This window comes from Pyrus communis, chromosome 9 (genome assembly GCF_963583255.1).
Source record: "Pyrus communis chromosome 9, drPyrComm1.1, whole genome shotgun sequence".
In the NCBI taxonomy this organism is placed as follows: Eukaryota; Viridiplantae; Streptophyta; class Magnoliopsida; order Rosales; family Rosaceae; genus Pyrus; species Pyrus communis.
In genome coordinates, this window is record NC_084811.1 from 1,627,494 (window position 1) to 1,646,043 (window position 18,550).

Consider the following 18,550-nt stretch of genomic DNA (forward strand, 5'->3'; position numbering starts at 1 on the left):
TAAGCCTCAAGACCTTCACATCCTTCTTATTTCGAAGCCTTATATTGTTTTTCAACTTTAAAATAAGATTTAGGGGTGATATAATGCAGAAAGCATCTCGGGGAGTTTTTCCCCTGGATTTTCTGACGAATGATGCAGCCACTTTCAGGCATTTTTTGGGTCGACGCCGGCCACGACTGGGCTTCCAATAGGTATAGTTTTGTTCCCTACATTCCTATCTTTTATTTGGTTCTTAAATCATTGGGTTTGGCTAAGAAATAAGCTCAAATGGAGCTTTGAAAGTTGGATGAAAACCTGTAAAATTACAGGAACTCGCGAGGAAAGCTAGTACAGTGGTACTCACAGGCGTGTGGGTGCTCGTGGACACGTGTGGGTGGTTGGCTCGTGGAAGAACCCGAGGTCCTTCCTTAGGTTTCTCAACGTGCCGAACCCAAATCCGCCGTCCATTTTTCGAAATTGGACCTTTTTAAAATAATTTCTTTATTAGCCGTACTTTGTACGAATACACGAATTTACGTTAGTACATTATATATTTACATAAATGGTTTCGTTTCTAGGTGAACCGCATCACAATAATCTTCGTAGCCCGCGAGGCAGGTTCGACCCAACGACATGATTTGCAAGTGGAGCTTTGTTTTTTAAATATTATATATTTATTTAGTTTCCATTTATATATTTGATAAAGAATTTTGCACATTACGCTTAGATTAAAATAACGTTTATAAGAATTAGCGTAGAATTTATGGAATTATGCTACGTTCTATGAGATGCACAGGTATGCGTATTATTATTGATGCCTTAATTGGATTTACGGTCATGAATAGTATTGCATTGACTAGAATTATCGAATTATCGATTTACCATTATATGATTATAATTACGTTATCTGCACATCGTGTGCTACAATGGTGTTTGTACTCGTCCTGGCTAGGGCCAGACTTCACGTGTATGTTCACATCGCATTGTACCCTCACTTTGGATCCATTGTAGATGTCTGTCATGTCCTAGACTGTTATGGGCAATTAGGACTCGTATGTGACGCTCATAACGCCATTCTTCACGTAATTGTAGTACTAAAGCGTAAATCATTATTATTACACTCAGTCATATTCATGTCAGAATATCTCTGCATGAACTCGTGTGTTAGCATATGTCAATGAGCAACTAATATTATATGTTTGTTCATTCAAGTTATGGTGATTACCGATGGTCATGCATTTTATATGCTAAATATTGTGAATTGTTGCATTATGGTGGTATTACTATTTATGATAAACGTTTTCATAGTATATATAGTGTATATATATATATATATATATATATCTGGAAACTATACTTGTTTTACGGCAATGGATTATTACATTTTCGAAAAGGTTTTACAAGCTTTATTTTTAGGCCCACTTACCCTTGTTTTTTGCCCCTTCAATTTTTAGTGGCTAAGCTTTCATGTCGACGAGGATTCTTGACAAATCTTGGTTTACGAGTTTACCTTCGATGGTAGAATTCTCATTCTACTTTACTATACTTTACTTATGCTCTGACATCACGTATGAAATAGGTTCAATCTCGTTCACATGCGCACTCTTTCATTTAGGCACTTTTAGGTTTAAATTTATTTATATTTTCCACATCACAACACTATATGGCTTCATCACCCTTATGGTGTTCACCAGAATAGCTCGATTTAGAGTCCAGGTGAACATTCGGGGTTGGGGTGTGTCACCCAAAACATTGTTAAAATTGGGTTCCACCCTCAAGAATATCAATGGAATGTCTAACCTTAATTTTCAAAACTTCACGATGAGGCGAAGATGAAAATGAATAGATTGGACAACGATTTATGTACGAATTTGCAAAACGGACTAAAAATGTGAGTGTGAACCCAAGTTTTTTGTCAAAAATGCAAATTTTTTATTTTCGCTAAACATTTTCCATGAGTATAATGGAAAACTTTGTAAGGTATGTGGAAGTGGATTTACGATGTATTGAGCAACAAACGTATATCTATTAGAATATTTAAGCTGAAAACTAAAAAAATAAGTGAAAAATATAGTAGTGAAACCCAAAAATAATATTCTACCCTCAAGAATCTTAACGGAAAGTCTTACCTTAATTTTCAAAACTTCACGGTGAGGCAAAGGTGAAAATAAATAGATTGAACGATGATTTAAATACTACTGGGCGAGGATCGGTAGCGTGGTACAGATCTTTCCCAATTCCGTTATTTTTATTTATTTTCCGCTTTTTTGTTTATTCCTTTGAGTTTTTTCTTCGTACATTACTTTATCTAAGTAACCACTATTAAATTCAAATATCTTTAATCGATGATTACAAGTGTTTAAATATGTACGATAATAGACTTTGCATTAAAAAATATATTTTGAAGAGTATGAGTTTGATAGTTTATTGTTATGGTAAAAGAACTAAAACAAACATAAGCATAAAACAAAAAATAGGAAAATTTGGAAAAGAGGAATTCGGTATGAAGCTAGCGATTCATAGTCGGAACTATTACTAACGTGTTAGCGACACTTCTTGCGAACAATCGGTAGAGAAGTACTGATCGTATCCTTTTCTATTTCATTTATTTAGGGGTGTGCTATTCACACACCCTATTTTACTTCTCTCACACCTCTTGATAATTTCTGTTCGTTGATCTTTTTTAATTCATCCAACGACCGAAAATTAAAAACGTGTGTGAAAAGTAAAATGAGGTGTGTGAATATTACACCCCTTTATTTATTTGGAAGCAAGTTTACGATTTATTGAGCAACAAATGTATATTTAGTAGACTATTTAAGTCGAAAACTAAAAAAATAAGTGAAAAATATAGTGGGGAGGCCCAAAACATTGTTAAAATGGCGTTCCACCCTAAAAAATATAACAAAAAGTATTACTATAATCTTCAAACTACATGGTGAGGTGAAGGTGAAAAATTAACAACGATTTATGTACGAAGTTGTAGAAACTGACTAAAAACTGTTTTAAATACGACCGGGCGAAGGTGAAAATAAATAGATTGAAAGATGATTTAAATACGACTGGGCGAGGATCGGTAGCGTGGTATTGATCTTTCCCAATTCCATTTTTATTTATTTATTTTTCTGTTCTTTGTTTATTCCTTTGAGTTTTTTCTTCGTACATTAATTTATTTGAGTAACAACTATTAAATTCAAATATCTTTAATCGTTGATTACAAGTGTTTAAATATGTACGATAATAGATTTTGCCATAAAAAATATATTTTGAAGAATATGAGTTTGATAGTTTGTTGTTATGGTAACAGAACTAAAATAAACATAAACCATAAAAGAAAAAACTTGAAAATTTTGAAAACAAGCGTTCGTTATGAAGCTAGCGATTCGTAGTAGAAACTATTGCTAACTTTCTAGCGACAGTTATTCATAACAATCGGTATCTAAGTACTGATCGTATCCTTTTCTATTTCATTTATTTTGGGGGTGCTATCCACACACCCTATTTTACTTCTCTCACATCTCTTAGTAATTTATGTCCGTTGATCTTTTTCAAATCATCCGATCCTACGGTCGAAAATTAAAAACGTGTGTGAGAAGTAAAATGAGGTGTGTGGATATCACACCCCTTTATTTATTTGGAAGCAAGATTCCGATTTATTGAGCAACAAATGTATATTTAGTAGACTATTTAAGTCGAAAACTAAAAAAATAAGTAGAAAATATAGTGAGGAGGCCCAAAACATTGTTAAAATGGCGTTCCACCCTCAAGAATATAACAAAAAGTATTACTATAATATATCAAACTACATGGTGAGGTGAAGGTGAAAAATTAACAACGATTTATGTACGAAGTTATAGAAACTAACTAAAAACTGTTTTAAATACGACCGGGCGAAGGTGAAAATAAATAGATTGAAAGATGATTTAAATACGACTGGGTGAGGATCGGTAGCGTGGTATCGATCTTTCCCAATTCCATTTTTTAAATTTATTTTCTGCTTTTTTGTTTATTCCTTTGAGTTTTTTCTTCGTACATTAATTTATTTGAGTAACAACTATTAAATTCAAATATCTTTAATCGTTGATTACAAGTGTTTAAATATGTACGATAATAGATTTTGCCATAAAAAATATATTTTGAAGAATATGAGTTTGATAGTTTGTTGTTATGGTAACAGAACTAAAATAAACATAAACCATAAAAGAAAAAACTTGAAAATTTTGAAAAGAGGCGTGCGGTATGAAGCTAGCGATTCGTAGTAGAAACTATTGCTAATTCTCTAGCGACAGTTATTCATAACAATCGGTATCGAAGTACTGATCGTATCCTTTTCTATTTCATTTATTTTGGGGGTACTATCCACACACCCTATTTTACTTCTCTCACACCTCTTAGTAATTTATGTCCGTTGATATTTTTTAATTCATCCGATCCAACGGTCGAAAATTAAAAACGTGTGTGAGAAGTAAAATGAGGTGTGTGGATATCACACCCCTTTATTTATTTGGAAGCAAGTTTCCGATTTATTGAGCAACAAATGTATATTTAGTAGACTATTTAAGTCGAAAACTAAAAAAATAAGTGAAAAATATAGTGGGGAGGCCCAAAACATTGTTAAAATGGCGTTCCACCCTCAAGAATATAACAAAAAGTATTACTATAATCTTCAAACTACATGGTGAGGTGAAGGTGAAAAATTAACAACGATTTATGTACGAAGTTATAGAAACTAACTAAAAACTGTTTTAAATACGACCGGGCGAAGGTGAAAATAAATAGATTGAAAGATGATTTAAATACGACTGGGTGAGGATCGGTAGTGTGGTATCGATCTTTCCCAATTCCATTTTTTAAATTTATTTTCTGCTTTTTTGTTTAATCCTTTGAGTCTTTTCTTCGTACATTAATTTATCTGAGTAACAACTATTAAATTCAAATATCTTTAATCGTTGATTACAAGTGTTTAAATATGTACGATAATAGATTTTGCACTAAAAAATATATTTTGAAGAATATGAGTTTGATAGTTTGTTGTTATGGTAACAGAACTAAAATAAAATAAACCATAAAAGAAAAAACTTGAAAATTTTGAAAAGAGGCGTGCGGTATAAGCTAGCGATTCGTAGTAGAAACTATTGCTAATTATCTAGCGACAGTTATTCATCACAATCGGTATCTAAGTACTGATCGTATCCTTTTCTATTTCATTTATTTTGGGGGTGCTATCCACACACCCTATTTTGCTTCTCTCACACCTCTTAGTAATTTATGTCCGTTGATCTTTTTTAATTCATCCGTTCCAACGGACGAAAATTAAAAACGTGTGTGAGAAGTAAAATGAGGTGTGTGGATATCACACCCCTTTATTTATTTGGAAGCAAGTTTCCGATTTATTGAGCAACAAATGTATATTTAGTAGACTATTTAAGTCGAAAACTAAAAAAATAAGTGAAAAATATAGTGGGGAGGCCCAAAACATTGTTAAAATGGCGTTCCACCCTCAAGAATATAACAAAAAGTATTACTATAATCTTCAAACTACATGGTGAGGTGAAGGTGAAAAATTAACAACGATTTATGTACGAAGTTATAGAAACTAACTAAAAACTGTTTTAAATACGACCGGACGAAGGTAAAAATAAATAGAATGAAAGATGATTTAAATACGACTGGGTGAGGATCGGTAGCGTGGTATCGATCTTTCCCAATTCCATTTTTTAAATTTATTTTCTACTTTTTTGTTTATTCCTTTGAGTTTTTTTTCTTCGTACATTACTTTATCTGAGTAACCACTATTAAATTCAAATATCTTTAATCGTTCATTACAAGTGTTTAAGTAGGTACGATAATAGATTTTGCATTAAAAAATATATTTTGAAGAATATGAGTTTGATAGTTTGTTGTTATGGTAACAGAACTAAAATAAACATAAACCATAAAAGAAAAAACTTGAAAATTTTGAAATGAGGCGTTTGGTAAGAAGCTAGCGATTCATAGTAGAAACTATTGCTAATTATTTAGCGACAGTTATTCATAACAATCGGTATCTAAGTACTGATCGTATCCTTTTCTATTTCATTTATTTTGGGGGTGCTATCCACACAACCTATTTTACTTCTCTCACACCATTTAGTAATTTATGTCCGTTGATCTTTTTTAATTCATCCGATCCAACGCCCGAAAATTAAAAACGTGTGTGAGAAGTAAAATGAGGTGTGTGGATATCACACTCCTTTATTTATTTGGAAGCAAGTTTCCGATTTATTGAACAACAAATGTATATTTAGTAGACTATTTAAGTCGAAAACTAAAAAAATAAGTGAAAAATATAGTGGGGAGGCCCAAAACATTGTTAAAATGGTGTTCCACCCTCAAGAATATAACAAAAAGTATTACTATAATCTTCAAACTACATGGTGAGGTGAAGGTGAAAAATTAACAACGATTTATGTACGAAGTTATAGAAACTAACTAAAAATTGTTTTAAATACGACGGGGCGAAGGTGAAAATAAATAGATTGAAAGATGATTTAAATACGACTGGGTGAGGATCGGTAGCGTGGTATCGATCTTTCCCAATTCCATTTTTTAAATTTATTTTCTACTTTTTTGTTTATTCCTTTGAGTTTTTTTCTTCGTACATTACTTTATCTGAGTAACCACTAGTAAATTCAAATATCTTTAATCGTTGATTACAAGTGTTTAAGTAGGTACGATAATAGATTTTGCATTAAAAAATATATTTTGAAGAATATGAGTTTGGTAGTTTGTTGTTATGGTAACAGAACTAAAATGAACATAAACCATAAAAGAAAAAACTTGAAAATTTTGAAAAGAGGCGTTCGGTATGAAGATAGCGATTCGTAGTAGAAACTATTGCTAATTCTCTAGCGACAGTTATTCATAACAATCGGTATCTAAGTACTGATCGTATCCTTTTCTATTTCATTTATTTTGGGGGTGCTATCCACACACCCTATTTTACTTCTCTTACACCTCTTAGTAATTTATGTCCGTTGAACTTTTTAAATTCATCCGATCCAACGGCCGAAAATTAAAAACCTGTGTGAGAAGTAAAATGAGGTGTGTGGATATCAAACCCCTTTATTTATTTGGAAGCAAGTTTCCGATTTATTGAGCAACAAATGTATATTTAGTAGACTATTTAAGTCGAAAACTAAAAAAATAAGTGAAAAATATAGTGGGGAGGCCCAAAACATTGTTAAAATGGCGTTCCACCCTCAAGAATATAACAAAAAGTATTACTATAATCTTCAAACTACATGGTGAGGTGAAGGTGAAAAATTAACAACGATTTATGTACGAAGTTATAGAAACTAACTAAAAACTGTTTTAAATACGACCGGACGAAGGTAAAAATAAATAGAATGAAAGATGATTTAAATACGACTGGGTGAGGATCGGTCGCGTGGTATCGATCTTTCCCAATTCCATTTTTTAAATTTATTTTCTACTTTTTTGTTTATTTCTTTGAGTTTTTTTCTTCGTACATTACTTTATCTGAGTAACCACTAGTAAATTCAAATATCTTTAATCGTTAATTACAAGTGTTTAAGTAGGTACGATAATAGATTTTGCATTAAAAAATATATTTTGAAGAATATGAGTTTGATAGTTTGTTGTTATGGTAACAGAACTAAAATAAACATAAACCATAAAAGAAAAAACTTGAAAATTTTGAAAAGAGGCGTTCGGTATGAAGCTAGCGATTATTAAGAGAAACTATTGCTAGTTCTTTTGCGACAGTTATTCATAACAATCGGTATCTAAGTACTGATCGTATCCTTTTCTATTTCATTTATTTTGGGGGTGCTATCCACACACCCTATTTTACTTCTCTCACACCTCTTAGTAATTTATGTCCGTTGATATTTTTTAATTCATCCGATCCAACGATCGAAAATTAAAAACGTGTGTGAGAAGTAAAATGAGGTGTGTGGATATCACACCCCTTTATTTATTTGGAAGCAAGTTTCCGATTTATTGAGCAACAAATGTATATTTAGTAGACTATTTAAGTCGAAAACTAAAAAAATAAGTGAAAAATATAGTGGGGAGGCCCAAAACATTGTTAAAATGGCGTTCCACCCTCAAGAATATAACAAAAAGTATTACTATAATCTTCAAACTACATGGTGAGGTGAAGGTGAAAAATTAACAACGATTTATGTACGAAGTTATAGAAACTAACTAAAAACAGTTTTAAATACGACCGGGCGAAGGTGAAAATAAATAGATTGAAAGATGATTTAAATACGACTGGGTGAGGATCGGTAGCGTGGTATCGATCTTTCCCAATTCCATTTTTTAAATTTATTTTCTACTTTTTTGTTTATTCCTTTGAGTTTTTTTCTTCGTACATTACTTTATATGAGTAACCACTATTAAATTCAAATATCTTTAATCGTTGATTACAAGTGTTTAAGTAGGTACGATAATAGATTTTGCATTAAAAAATATATTTTGAAGAATATGAGTTTGATAGTTTGTTGTTATGGTAACAGAACTAAAATAAACATAAACCATAAAAGAAAAAACTTGAAAATTTTGAAAAGAGGCGTTCGGTATGAAGCTAGCGATTATTAAGAGAAACTATTGCTAATTTTCTAGCGACTGTTATTCATAACAATCGGTATCTAAGTACTGATCGTATCCTTTTCTATTTCATTTATTTTGGGGGTGCTATCCACACACCCTATTTTACTTCTCTCACACCTCTTAGTAATTTATGTCCGTTGATATTTTTTAATTCATCCGATCCAACGATCGAAAATTAAAAACGTGTGTGAGAAGTAAAATGAGGTGTGTGGATATCACACCCCTTTATTTATTTGGAAGCAAGTTTCCGATTTATTGAGCAACAAATGTATATTTAGTAGACTATTTAAGTCGAAAACTAAAAAAATAAGTGAAAAATATAGTGGGGAGGCCCAAAACATTGTTAAAATGGCGTTCCACCCTCAAGAATATAACAAAAAGTATTACTATAATCTTCAAACTACATGGTGAGGTGAAGGTGAAAAATTAACAACGATTTATGTACGAAGTTATAGAAACTAACTAAAAACTGTTTTAAATACGACCGGGCGAAGGTGAAAAGAAATAGATTGAAAGATGATTTAAATACGACTGGGTGAGGATCGGTAGCGTGGTATCGATCTTTCCCAATTCCATTTTTTAAATTTATTTTCTACTTTTTTGTTTATTCCTTTGAGTTTTTTTTCTTCGTACATTACTTTATATGAGTAACCACTATTAAATTCAAATATCTTTAATCGTTGATTACAAGTGTTTAAGTAGGTACGATAATAGATTTTGCATTAAAAAATATATTTTGAAGAATATGAGTTTGATAGTTTGTTGTTATGGTAACATAACTAAAATAAACATAAACCATAAAAGAAAAAACTTGAAAATTTTGAAAAGAGGCGTTCGGTATGAAGCTAGCGATTCCTAGGGGAAACTATTGCTAATTTTCTAGCGACTGTTATTCATGACAATCGGTATGTAAGTACTGATCGTATCCTTTTCTATTTCATTTATTTTGGGGGTGCTATCCACACACCCTATTTTACTTCTCTCACACCTCTTAGTAATTTATGTCCGTTGATCTTTTTTAATTCATCCGATCCAACGGCCGAAAATTAAAAACGTGTGTGAGAAGTAAAATGAGGTGTGTGGATATCACACCCTTTTATTTATTTGGAAGCAAGGTTCCGATTTATTGAGCAACAAATGTATATTTAGTAGACTATTTAAGTCGAAAACTAAAAAAATAAGTGAAAAATATAGTGGGGAGGCCCAAAACATTGTTAAAATGACGTTCCACCCTCAAGAATATAACAAAAAGTATTACTATAATCTTCAAACTACATGGTGAGGTGAAGGTGAAAAATTAACAACGATTTATGTACGAAGTTATAGAAACTAACTAAAAACTGTTTTAAATACGACCGGGCGAAGGTGAAAATAAATAGAATGAAAGATGATTTAAATACGACTGGGTGAGGATCGGTGGCGTGGTATCGATCTTTCCCAATTCCATTTTTTAAATTTATTTTCTACTTTTTTGTTTATTCCTTTGAGTTTTTTTCTTCATACATTACTTTATCTGAGTAACCACTATTAAATTCAAATATCTTTAATCGTTGATTACAAGTGTTTAAGTAGGTACGATAATAGATTTTGCATTCAAAAATATAGTTTGAAGAATATGAGTTTGGTAGTTTGTTGTTATGGTAATGGAACTAAAACAAACATAAGCATAAAACAAAAAACTTGAAAATTTTGAAAAGAAGGGTTCGGTGTGAGGCTAGTGAGTCATAGTCGGAACTATTGCTATCTTGCTAGCGACATTTCTTGCGGACAATTGGTAGCTAAGTACTTATCGTATCCTTTTCTATTTCATTTATTTAGGGTTGTGCTATCCATACACCCTATTTTACTTCTCTCACTCCTCTTGATAATTTCTGTTCGTTGATCTTTTTCAATTCATCCGATCCGATGGCCGAAAATTAAAAACGTGTGTGAGAAGTAAAATGAGGTGTGTGGATATCACAGCCCTTTATTTATTTGGAAGCAAGTTTACGATTTTTTGAGCAACAAATGTATATTTAGTAGATTATTTAAGTTGTAAACTAAAAAAATAAGTGAAAAATATAGTAGGGAGGCCGAAAACATTGTTAAAATGGCGTTCCACCCTCAAGAATATAACAAAAAGTATTACTATAATCTTCAAACTACATGATGAGGTGAAGGTGAAAAATTAACAACGATTTATGTAGGAAGTTGTAGAAACTGACCTAAAACTGTTTTAAATACGACTGGGCGAGGATTGGTAGCGTGGTATCGATCTTTCCCAATTCCATTTTTTTTAATTTATTTTCTGTTTTTTTGTTTATTGCTTTGAGTTTTTTCTTCGTACATTATTTTATCTGAGTAACAACTATTAAATTCAAATATCTTTAATCGTTGGTTACAAGTGTTTAAATATGTACAATAATAGATTTTGTATTAAAAAATATATTTTAAAGAATATGAGTTTGATAGTTTGTTGTTATGGTAACAGAACTAAAATAAACATAAGCATAAAACAAAAAACTTGAAAATTTTGAAAAGATGGGTTTGGTATAACCTAGTGATTCGTTATGGGAACTATTACTAACGCGCTAGCGACAATTCTTGCGGATAATCGGTAGTAAACTGATCGTATCCTTTTCTATTTCATTTATTTTGGGGTGTGCTATCCACACACCCTATTTTTCTTCTCTCACATCTCTTGATAATTTCTGTTCGTTGATCTTTTTTAATTCATCGTATTCGATAGGGGTGGAAAAAATTCCCAAAAATCTCGAACCGAACCGAAAAAATCCCGATCCCAAACCAAAAATTTCTCAAACCGAAATTCCCGAAATTTTCCGGATGCTATCCCGAACTGATCCCAAAATTTCGGTATGGGATTCGGGATTGGCTTCTTGATATTTCGGGAATCCCATACCGAACCGAAAATATATAATATTAATTATTATATATATATTATTCTTTTATAATTGATGCTAGTAGTTTCTAATTCATGCTCTGCAACCTGGAATGCCCTACACCTTGCATATTTTTCATGTTATGTTTGATATTTATGTGGATTTTATTATTGCTGCTGTCATGGCTGATGATTTTAGAAGGCTTGATTCTTTTGTCTCTCAACATATTGCAAAAAGGGTTTAATTAATTTGAATTTTGACTATGATAAAAACAGTCAGGCATGCCAGTGTTCAATTAAATGGTAGTGTGAATGAAATGAAATTCCTAGTTTATGAATGTGTTCTTGAATTATATATTTGAAGAACAATTCATAATTTCATATTTCAATTTGGGATTCCAGATTTGTCCCAAAATCCCGAAAATATTTCGAGATTCCCGAAAATTTGGTTTGGGATTGATCTTCAAATTCCCGTCCCGAAAAATTTTGGTTTGGGATTCGGGATACTAGTTTCGGTATGGTATCCCATACCGAACCACCCCTACTATTCGACGGCCAAAAATTAAAAACATGTGTGAGAAGTAAAATGAGGTGTGCGGATGTCACACCTCTTTATTTATTTGGAAGCAAGTTTACGATTTATTAATCAACAAATGTATATTTAGTAAACTATTTAAGTTGAAAACTAAAAAAATAAGTGAAAAATATAGTAGGTAGGCCCAAAACATTGTTAAAATGGTGTTCCACCCTCAAGAATATAACAAAAAGTATTACTATAATCTTCAAATTACATGGTAAAGTGAAGGTGAAAAATTAACAACGATTTATGCACGAAGTTGTAGAAACTGACTAAAAACTGTTTTAAATACAACTGGGCGAAGGTGAAAATACGATTGGGCGATGATTGGTAGTGTGGTATCGATCTTTCCCAATTCCATTTTTTAAATTTATTTTATGCTTTTTTGTTTATTCCTTTGAATTTTTTCTTCGTACATTACTTTATCTGAGTTTAATCGTTGATTACAAGTGTTTAAATATGTACGATAATAGATTTTGCATTAAAAAATATATTTTGAAGAATATAAGTTTGATAGTTTGTTGTTATGGTAACATAATTAAAACAAACATAAGTATAAAACAAAAATCTTGAAAATTTTGAAAAGAGGGGTTCGGTATTAAACTAGCGATTTATAGTTGGAACTATTGCTAACGTGCTAGCGACATTTCTTGCTGATAATCGGTATCAAAGTACTGATCGAATCCTTTTCTATTTCATTTATTTATTTGGAAGCAAGTTTACGATTTATTGAGCAATAAATGTACCTAGCACGAGACCTTTTGGGAGCTCACTGACTTCCGGTTCTATCAGAATTTTGAAGTTAAGTAAGTTCGTGCGAGAGTAATCCCGAAGTTAAGCGAGTTTGCGCAAGAGTAACCCCAGGATGGGTGACCGGAAAGTTCTCCCCAGAAACAAAACCGTAAGAGCGTGGTCGGGGCCCAAAGCGGACAATATCGTGCTACGGCGGAGTCGAACTCAGGATGTGGTGGGAGCCCAGACTGGGATGTGACACTTAAACCCTAGCTACCCAACGCATCCAAATAATCGTTCTCAAGGACAAGATTAACCAGAAGATGAAATCCCAGAAGTTGCTTTTGTTTTTCGTTGCTGCCATGGCCATATTTGCAGTTTTAGTAACCTCAAGTCTCTTCCTATTTCTCTCGTAACCACTACTAGTAATTCTACGAATGATGCTACAAAATCCAACTTCCTTCTTTCTCAACCTTTTCGCACGAACGCCACTTCGATTTTTCTGCAAAATATAATGTGACAGATTGGGAAAAAGAGTTGCATATTGTGAAGCAATTTCATTTTTTCATATGTATCAAAATAAACCAGCTAGCAGATGATGAAGTAGGTTATATAACGTTCAGTTTTTTATTCATCTTTTGTAGATCGTTCATACATAAAATCATTCGACTCAAATACAATTTAGTCATCTCAAATGTAAATTAATGATGTCAATAATAAATTCGTCTTTAAAGAGATTGTGTGAAAGTGAAAAGCCAACAAATCTCGGGGAATGTTGATGAAATTAAACCCCTACTTTTTTGTGTATTCTATATTCTCTTTGTAGCAACAAATCCAACAATTGTTCGTGATGCCTTTTTTCTTCCTTATAATTTACATTAAACCATTTCAGCGTTATAGTTTAACTATATATTTCGAAATGTTTGACATTTTTTACAATATAATTTTAAACTACTCTATTTTGTAAGAAAAATAATATACAAAAACACGAAAAATCTGTTATGAATAATTAATCTAACCCACGTCTGTTATATCAACTCTTACTCATAAAACCATGATACATTCTTCCACCTTGAATATTATCTAAAAGTCTTAGTGGCGCATTTAGCGTTGCAAAGCGAAGGAAGCAGCGCACTTCCCTCGTTAACAGTTTGCTCGCTTAATTTCTGCTGCTTCACCAAATTTAAACATACAAGACAACAAACTTCTCCAACAATTTCCGAACCAACCACAAACAATCACTACCACCTCCCATTAACAAGTTTATTTATTTATTTAATTTTAAAACAAACGATATTATCTATATTAAGGGAGTGCGCTAAGCCTCATATTAGGTTAGTCATGATAATGTGATTAAAATTCACTTTTGTCGAGAATCGAACTTAAAACCTCTCACTTAAAAATACAGTAAACTGTATACCAGAATTTGCACACGAAACTTTGGTTCCTCCAAACTCACTCACTCCTCCGTTACGCGACAAATTCTCACCCTCAGCATCTACTTCTGATACCCTCTCTCTCTGATGCTTCAGAGCTAGTTTTATTTCTCTCTCTCTTTCTTTACACAGACCAGTTCTGTGGTTAGAGAGAGAGGAGAGAGAAGAGATAGTGAGATTGAAGTTGTGGGTTTTTAGAAGCTTGAATCCATGGCTTCTTGGGCTCTTTCGCCGGCAGCTCCAGTAACCGGTCGCTGTATAGTGACTCCTGCCAGGACAAAGTGGTCCTCCTCCTTCTGGGTTCGTTCTTCTCTGGACACAAATGTTTCTGACATGGGGGTTAACGGTAAAGTTCCCTTTTTTCTTAAGCTCCATTTTGTCAATTTTCAATATTTCTAATGCTTTTTGGTTAATTTTAATTCCTGGGTTTCTTTCTTTTGGTGAATTATGATGAATTTGAGGAAACTTGTGATGGGATTACATTTACTTTAACTGAATTTATGAAAAGTTATGGGCTTTTGATCAAAAGTTCAAACTTTTCAAGTTCCAAATTCCTTTAATTCACAAAAATACCAAGCTTTGTGCTGAAATTTGAGGTTAATACTTAATATTCCCACGAAAAGTTAGAATGATATGATGTTTAGTGATGAAGTGAATGATTATTTACTGTTTGAGCTACTATTTAGTGTATACTGAGATGAATGCTTAATCTTCCAGCTCCAAAAGGGTTGTTTCCACCTGAACCGGAGCGTTACCGAGGTCCAAAGCTGAAGGTGGCCATTATCGGAGCTGGACTCGCTGGCATGTCAACCGCGGTTGAGCTTTTGGATCAAGGCCATGAGGTTTGGCCAATTTTGTTTACTTTGTCTGAATTGTATGTTTCTTTCAGTTTAGAGCTACATTGCTTCAATGGATGAATTGAATTTTTAAAGTTGGAAACTTAGACTGAAACTTCTCAGTAAGCTAACTTCATAATTTTCTGTAAGGTTGTTTGATGACTGATTGTCTTTTCCAGGAAAACTTGTTAACATGTGTTCTTTGTAAATTCTGCAGGTGGATATTTATGAGTCGAGGCCTTTCATTGGTGGCAAGGTGGGCTCTTTTGTTGATAAAAAAGGGAACCACATTGAAATGGGACTCCATGTTTTCTTTGGTTGCTACAGTAATCTTTTCCGATTAATGAAAAAGGTGGACAACTTTTGCTTGCTTGAACTTCTGTTACACTTGTTAATTTTACGTATAATCGCTAACAAGTTTTCTTGGACCACCACTAAACAGGTGGGTGCAGACGAAAATCTTCTTGTCAAGGATCATACTCACACTTTTGTAAACAAAGGGGGTAACATTGGTGGTATGTCTTGGTGCCTGATCTTGTATTTCAGGGTTCATTTATGAATCACTGATCTCCAATGTACATTATCTGTTACTTGATTTTCATCACAGAACTTGATTTTCGGTTCCCAATTGGAGCACCAATACATGGGATTCTTGCCTTTTTGTCTACTAATCAGATTAAGGTACGACTGACTTTACTGCAAATCATCATCATTGTCACATCTCATTACCAGTATAGAGAATGAAGCATTGTTCGCCTTGTGTCGGGAAAAACAGTACAATAAAAAAAAAAAACTGATACGCTTTTTCCTTATTATCATTTAGTTGATTAATCCTAGTGAATCAAATTGTAATGGTGCTTTTTCTGTTATTGATTTTCCTTTATAACTGTTCAGACTTACGATAAAGCAAGAAATGCAGTGGCTCTTGCCTTAAGTCCGGTTGTAAAGGCTCTTGTTGATCCAGATGGAGCGTTGCAGGATGTCCGGAATTTGGATAGTGTAAGAATGAAAGCTATTTCTATCTTTTATTTTGGTCTCCATTCATTGTGTTGTTAGTTGAAACTGGAAATGTTTGGAAGTCTTTTACAATTATTATTTTTTTTTCAACACAGTATTATAAAAACTGGACTTGGTTTTTGCAGATAAGTTTCTCTGATTGGTTCTTGTCAAAAGGTGGCACGCGAATGAGTATCCAGCGGATGTGGGATCCTGTTGCATATGCACTTGGGTTTATTGACTGTGATAATATTAGTGCTCGTTGTATGCTCACTATATTCACATTGTTTGCCACTAAGACCGAGGCTTCCCTTCTACGCATGCTCAAGGGTTCGCCAGATGTTTACTTAAGTGGCCCCATCAGAGATTATATCATTGCAAAGGGGGGCAGGTATATCTTTGTAAAAGATACAAGAGCTTTGCATGGAAATGAAGAGATAACGATTGTTTTCTTTTTCTATTTCTCCTATATCAGTTGGAATGTCGTTGTCTGCTGTAACAGGTTTCATCTTAGGTGGGGGTGTAGAGAAATACTGTATAATAAATCTTCTGATGGAGAAACATATGTTGCCGGATTTTCGATGTCCAAGGTAACTTACTTATCATATTGCTTCTTTTAATACAAATGAAATTTAATAAAGATCGATTTCTTTGACGGCTGGAATCTTTTATTGTGTTACCTTAGATGCTTGTGGTGGAACTTGTGCTTCTTTAAATGTAAATACCCAAAGTGTTCTTTTTATGGTTGCAGGCTACAAATAAGAAAGTTGTGAAAGCTGACGCTTATGTTGCAGGTTTCTGGTTTACTCTCGCTTCTTTGTTCCCTTCCTTTTCCGAAAATCTATTTCCAAGTTCAGTTGAATAAGTTTTTCTCTCATATATGTATGTTAACAGCATGTGATGTGCCTGGAATCAAGAGATTGCTTCCTTCTCAATGGAGAGAATTGGAATTTTTCAATAATATTTATGAGCTAGTCGGAGTTCCTGTTGTCACTGTGCAACTTAGATATGATGGTTGGGTCACAGAGTTACAAGATCTAGAGCGGTCAAGGTGATTCTCCCTTACACACTGAAGTACTTGGATGTGACAAGGGTTTTGCTTTTGTGTTAAGGACCTTGTAGAAATCTTTATTTTTTTTTTTGCCTCTTTCAGACTAATGGACGGGGATATTTTTTGTTTGATAGGAAATCGAAGCAAGCTTTGGGATTAGATAATCTCTTATATACTCCCGATGCAGATTTCTCTTGCTTTGCCGACCTAGCGCTTACTTCTCCTGAAGATTACTACATTGTGGGACAAGGTTCACTCCTCCAGTAAGGAAAACATACCATTTGTATAATTCAGATATATATATATATATATATATTTCCTATTCGCACTAATATAATTTTGAACTTGAGGCTGGTGCTTCTTCATCTTGCAGATGCGTTTTGACACCAGGTGATCCTTACATGCCTTTACCAAACGAAGAAATTATAGCAAGAGTGACGAAACAGGTAATTAGCTTATAAAGAACACGTTGCATACGTTAAGCAAGTTAAACTGCAGTTAGAAGAAACCAATAGAAACATCAAATTCTGAACCTTAAAATTTTCAATTCAAGGTTTTGGCTTTATTCCCATCATCCCAAGGTTTGGAAGTCACTTGGTCATCAGTTGTCAAAATTGGGCAATCTCTCTATCGGGAGGGACCTGGCAAAGATCCGTTTAGACCTGATCAGAAGACACCCGTGAAGAATTTCTTCCTTGCCGGCTCATACACAAAACAAGTATGTTTGCGCAAGTGATTTTCCTATACAAGAGTGAAGAAAGAAAAATGTTGTAAATTCTGAATTCTAAATGGCTGTACCCTTTACAGGACTATATCGACAGCATGGAAGGGGCAACTTTGTCCGGCAGGCAAGCTTCTGCATATATATGTGCTGCCGGGGAAGAGTTGGTGGGATTGCGAAAGAAGTTTGCAGCCCAAGATTCTGGGGAATACGCAAAAGCTGTTAATACTACCGATGAGCTGAGTCTTGTCTAACAAATTGCCCGCCGTTCGTTGGTTAGCACAGAAAAACACTCTTCAAATCAAAACGTGGAGTCAGCCGGCGAGTTTGACATGAGCTGGCTTTGTTCTTTACAAACGTTTTACAATGTTCTATATCGGTATAAAAGTATAGAAAGGTTAGTGCCATTCGTGAATCCTGCGGTGAATGTAAAACTGGTGAGCATGAAATATAATCGTCACATGTTTTTCCCTTGCACTTTTTCTGTCAATAAGTACAAGCCTTGGATCACATGAACTTTTCAGTTGTATTAGCATTTCTCTGGTACAAACGGCATCGTCAAACTTTTAACATCTAACAAGAAGCGATGATTTGTCTGCTGAAATGCCCCTAACAGACTTGGCCCTGCATCACAAGTAGGCATTATACCGATGCAGACGGAAGTATCAATACACTCGAAAATTGCATCAGAATCCAGAACAAGGTCAGCTCCTCTCCGAGTTGCA

General features: G+C 33.6%; 1 protein-coding gene across 1 annotated transcript; it reads left to right on the top strand.

Moving 5' to 3' along the window:
* Window positions 1-14,237: 14,237 nt before the first annotated feature.
* Window positions 14,238-18,335, top strand: LOC137744714 (zeta-carotene desaturase, chloroplastic/chromoplastic-like). Its single transcript, XM_068484500.1, has 14 exons — window positions 14,238-14,567; window positions 14,939-15,063; window positions 15,275-15,409; window positions 15,500-15,572; window positions 15,665-15,738; window positions 15,952-16,056; window positions 16,200-16,444; window positions 16,556-16,643; window positions 16,805-16,847; window positions 16,948-17,104; window positions 17,239-17,367; window positions 17,478-17,550; window positions 17,658-17,822; window positions 17,912-18,335. Exons 1-14 carry the CDS (start codon window positions 14,432-14,434, stop codon window positions 18,077-18,079), a joined length of 1,716 nt encoding a protein of 571 aa, XP_068340601.1. The 5' UTR covers window positions 14,238-14,431; the 3' UTR covers window positions 18,080-18,335.
* Window positions 18,336-18,550: the final 215 nt, after the last annotated feature.

What these genes read in the sequence shown, in the direction of transcription:
- LOC137744714 (XM_068484500.1), top strand. Translation starts at nt 14,432, where the DNA reads ATGGCTTCTTGGGCTCTTTCGCCGGCAGCTCCAGTAACCGGTCGCTGT. An exon ending in CCGGATTTTCGATGTCCAAG is followed by an intron (nt 16,644 to 16,804) that starts GTAACTTACTTA and finishes TTATGGTTGCAG; the next exon opens with GCTACAAATAAGAAAGTTGT. An exon ending in AGCTGACGCTTATGTTGCAG is followed by an intron (nt 16,848 to 16,947) that starts GTTTCTGGTTTA and finishes GTATGTTAACAG; the next exon opens with CATGTGATGTGCCTGGAATC.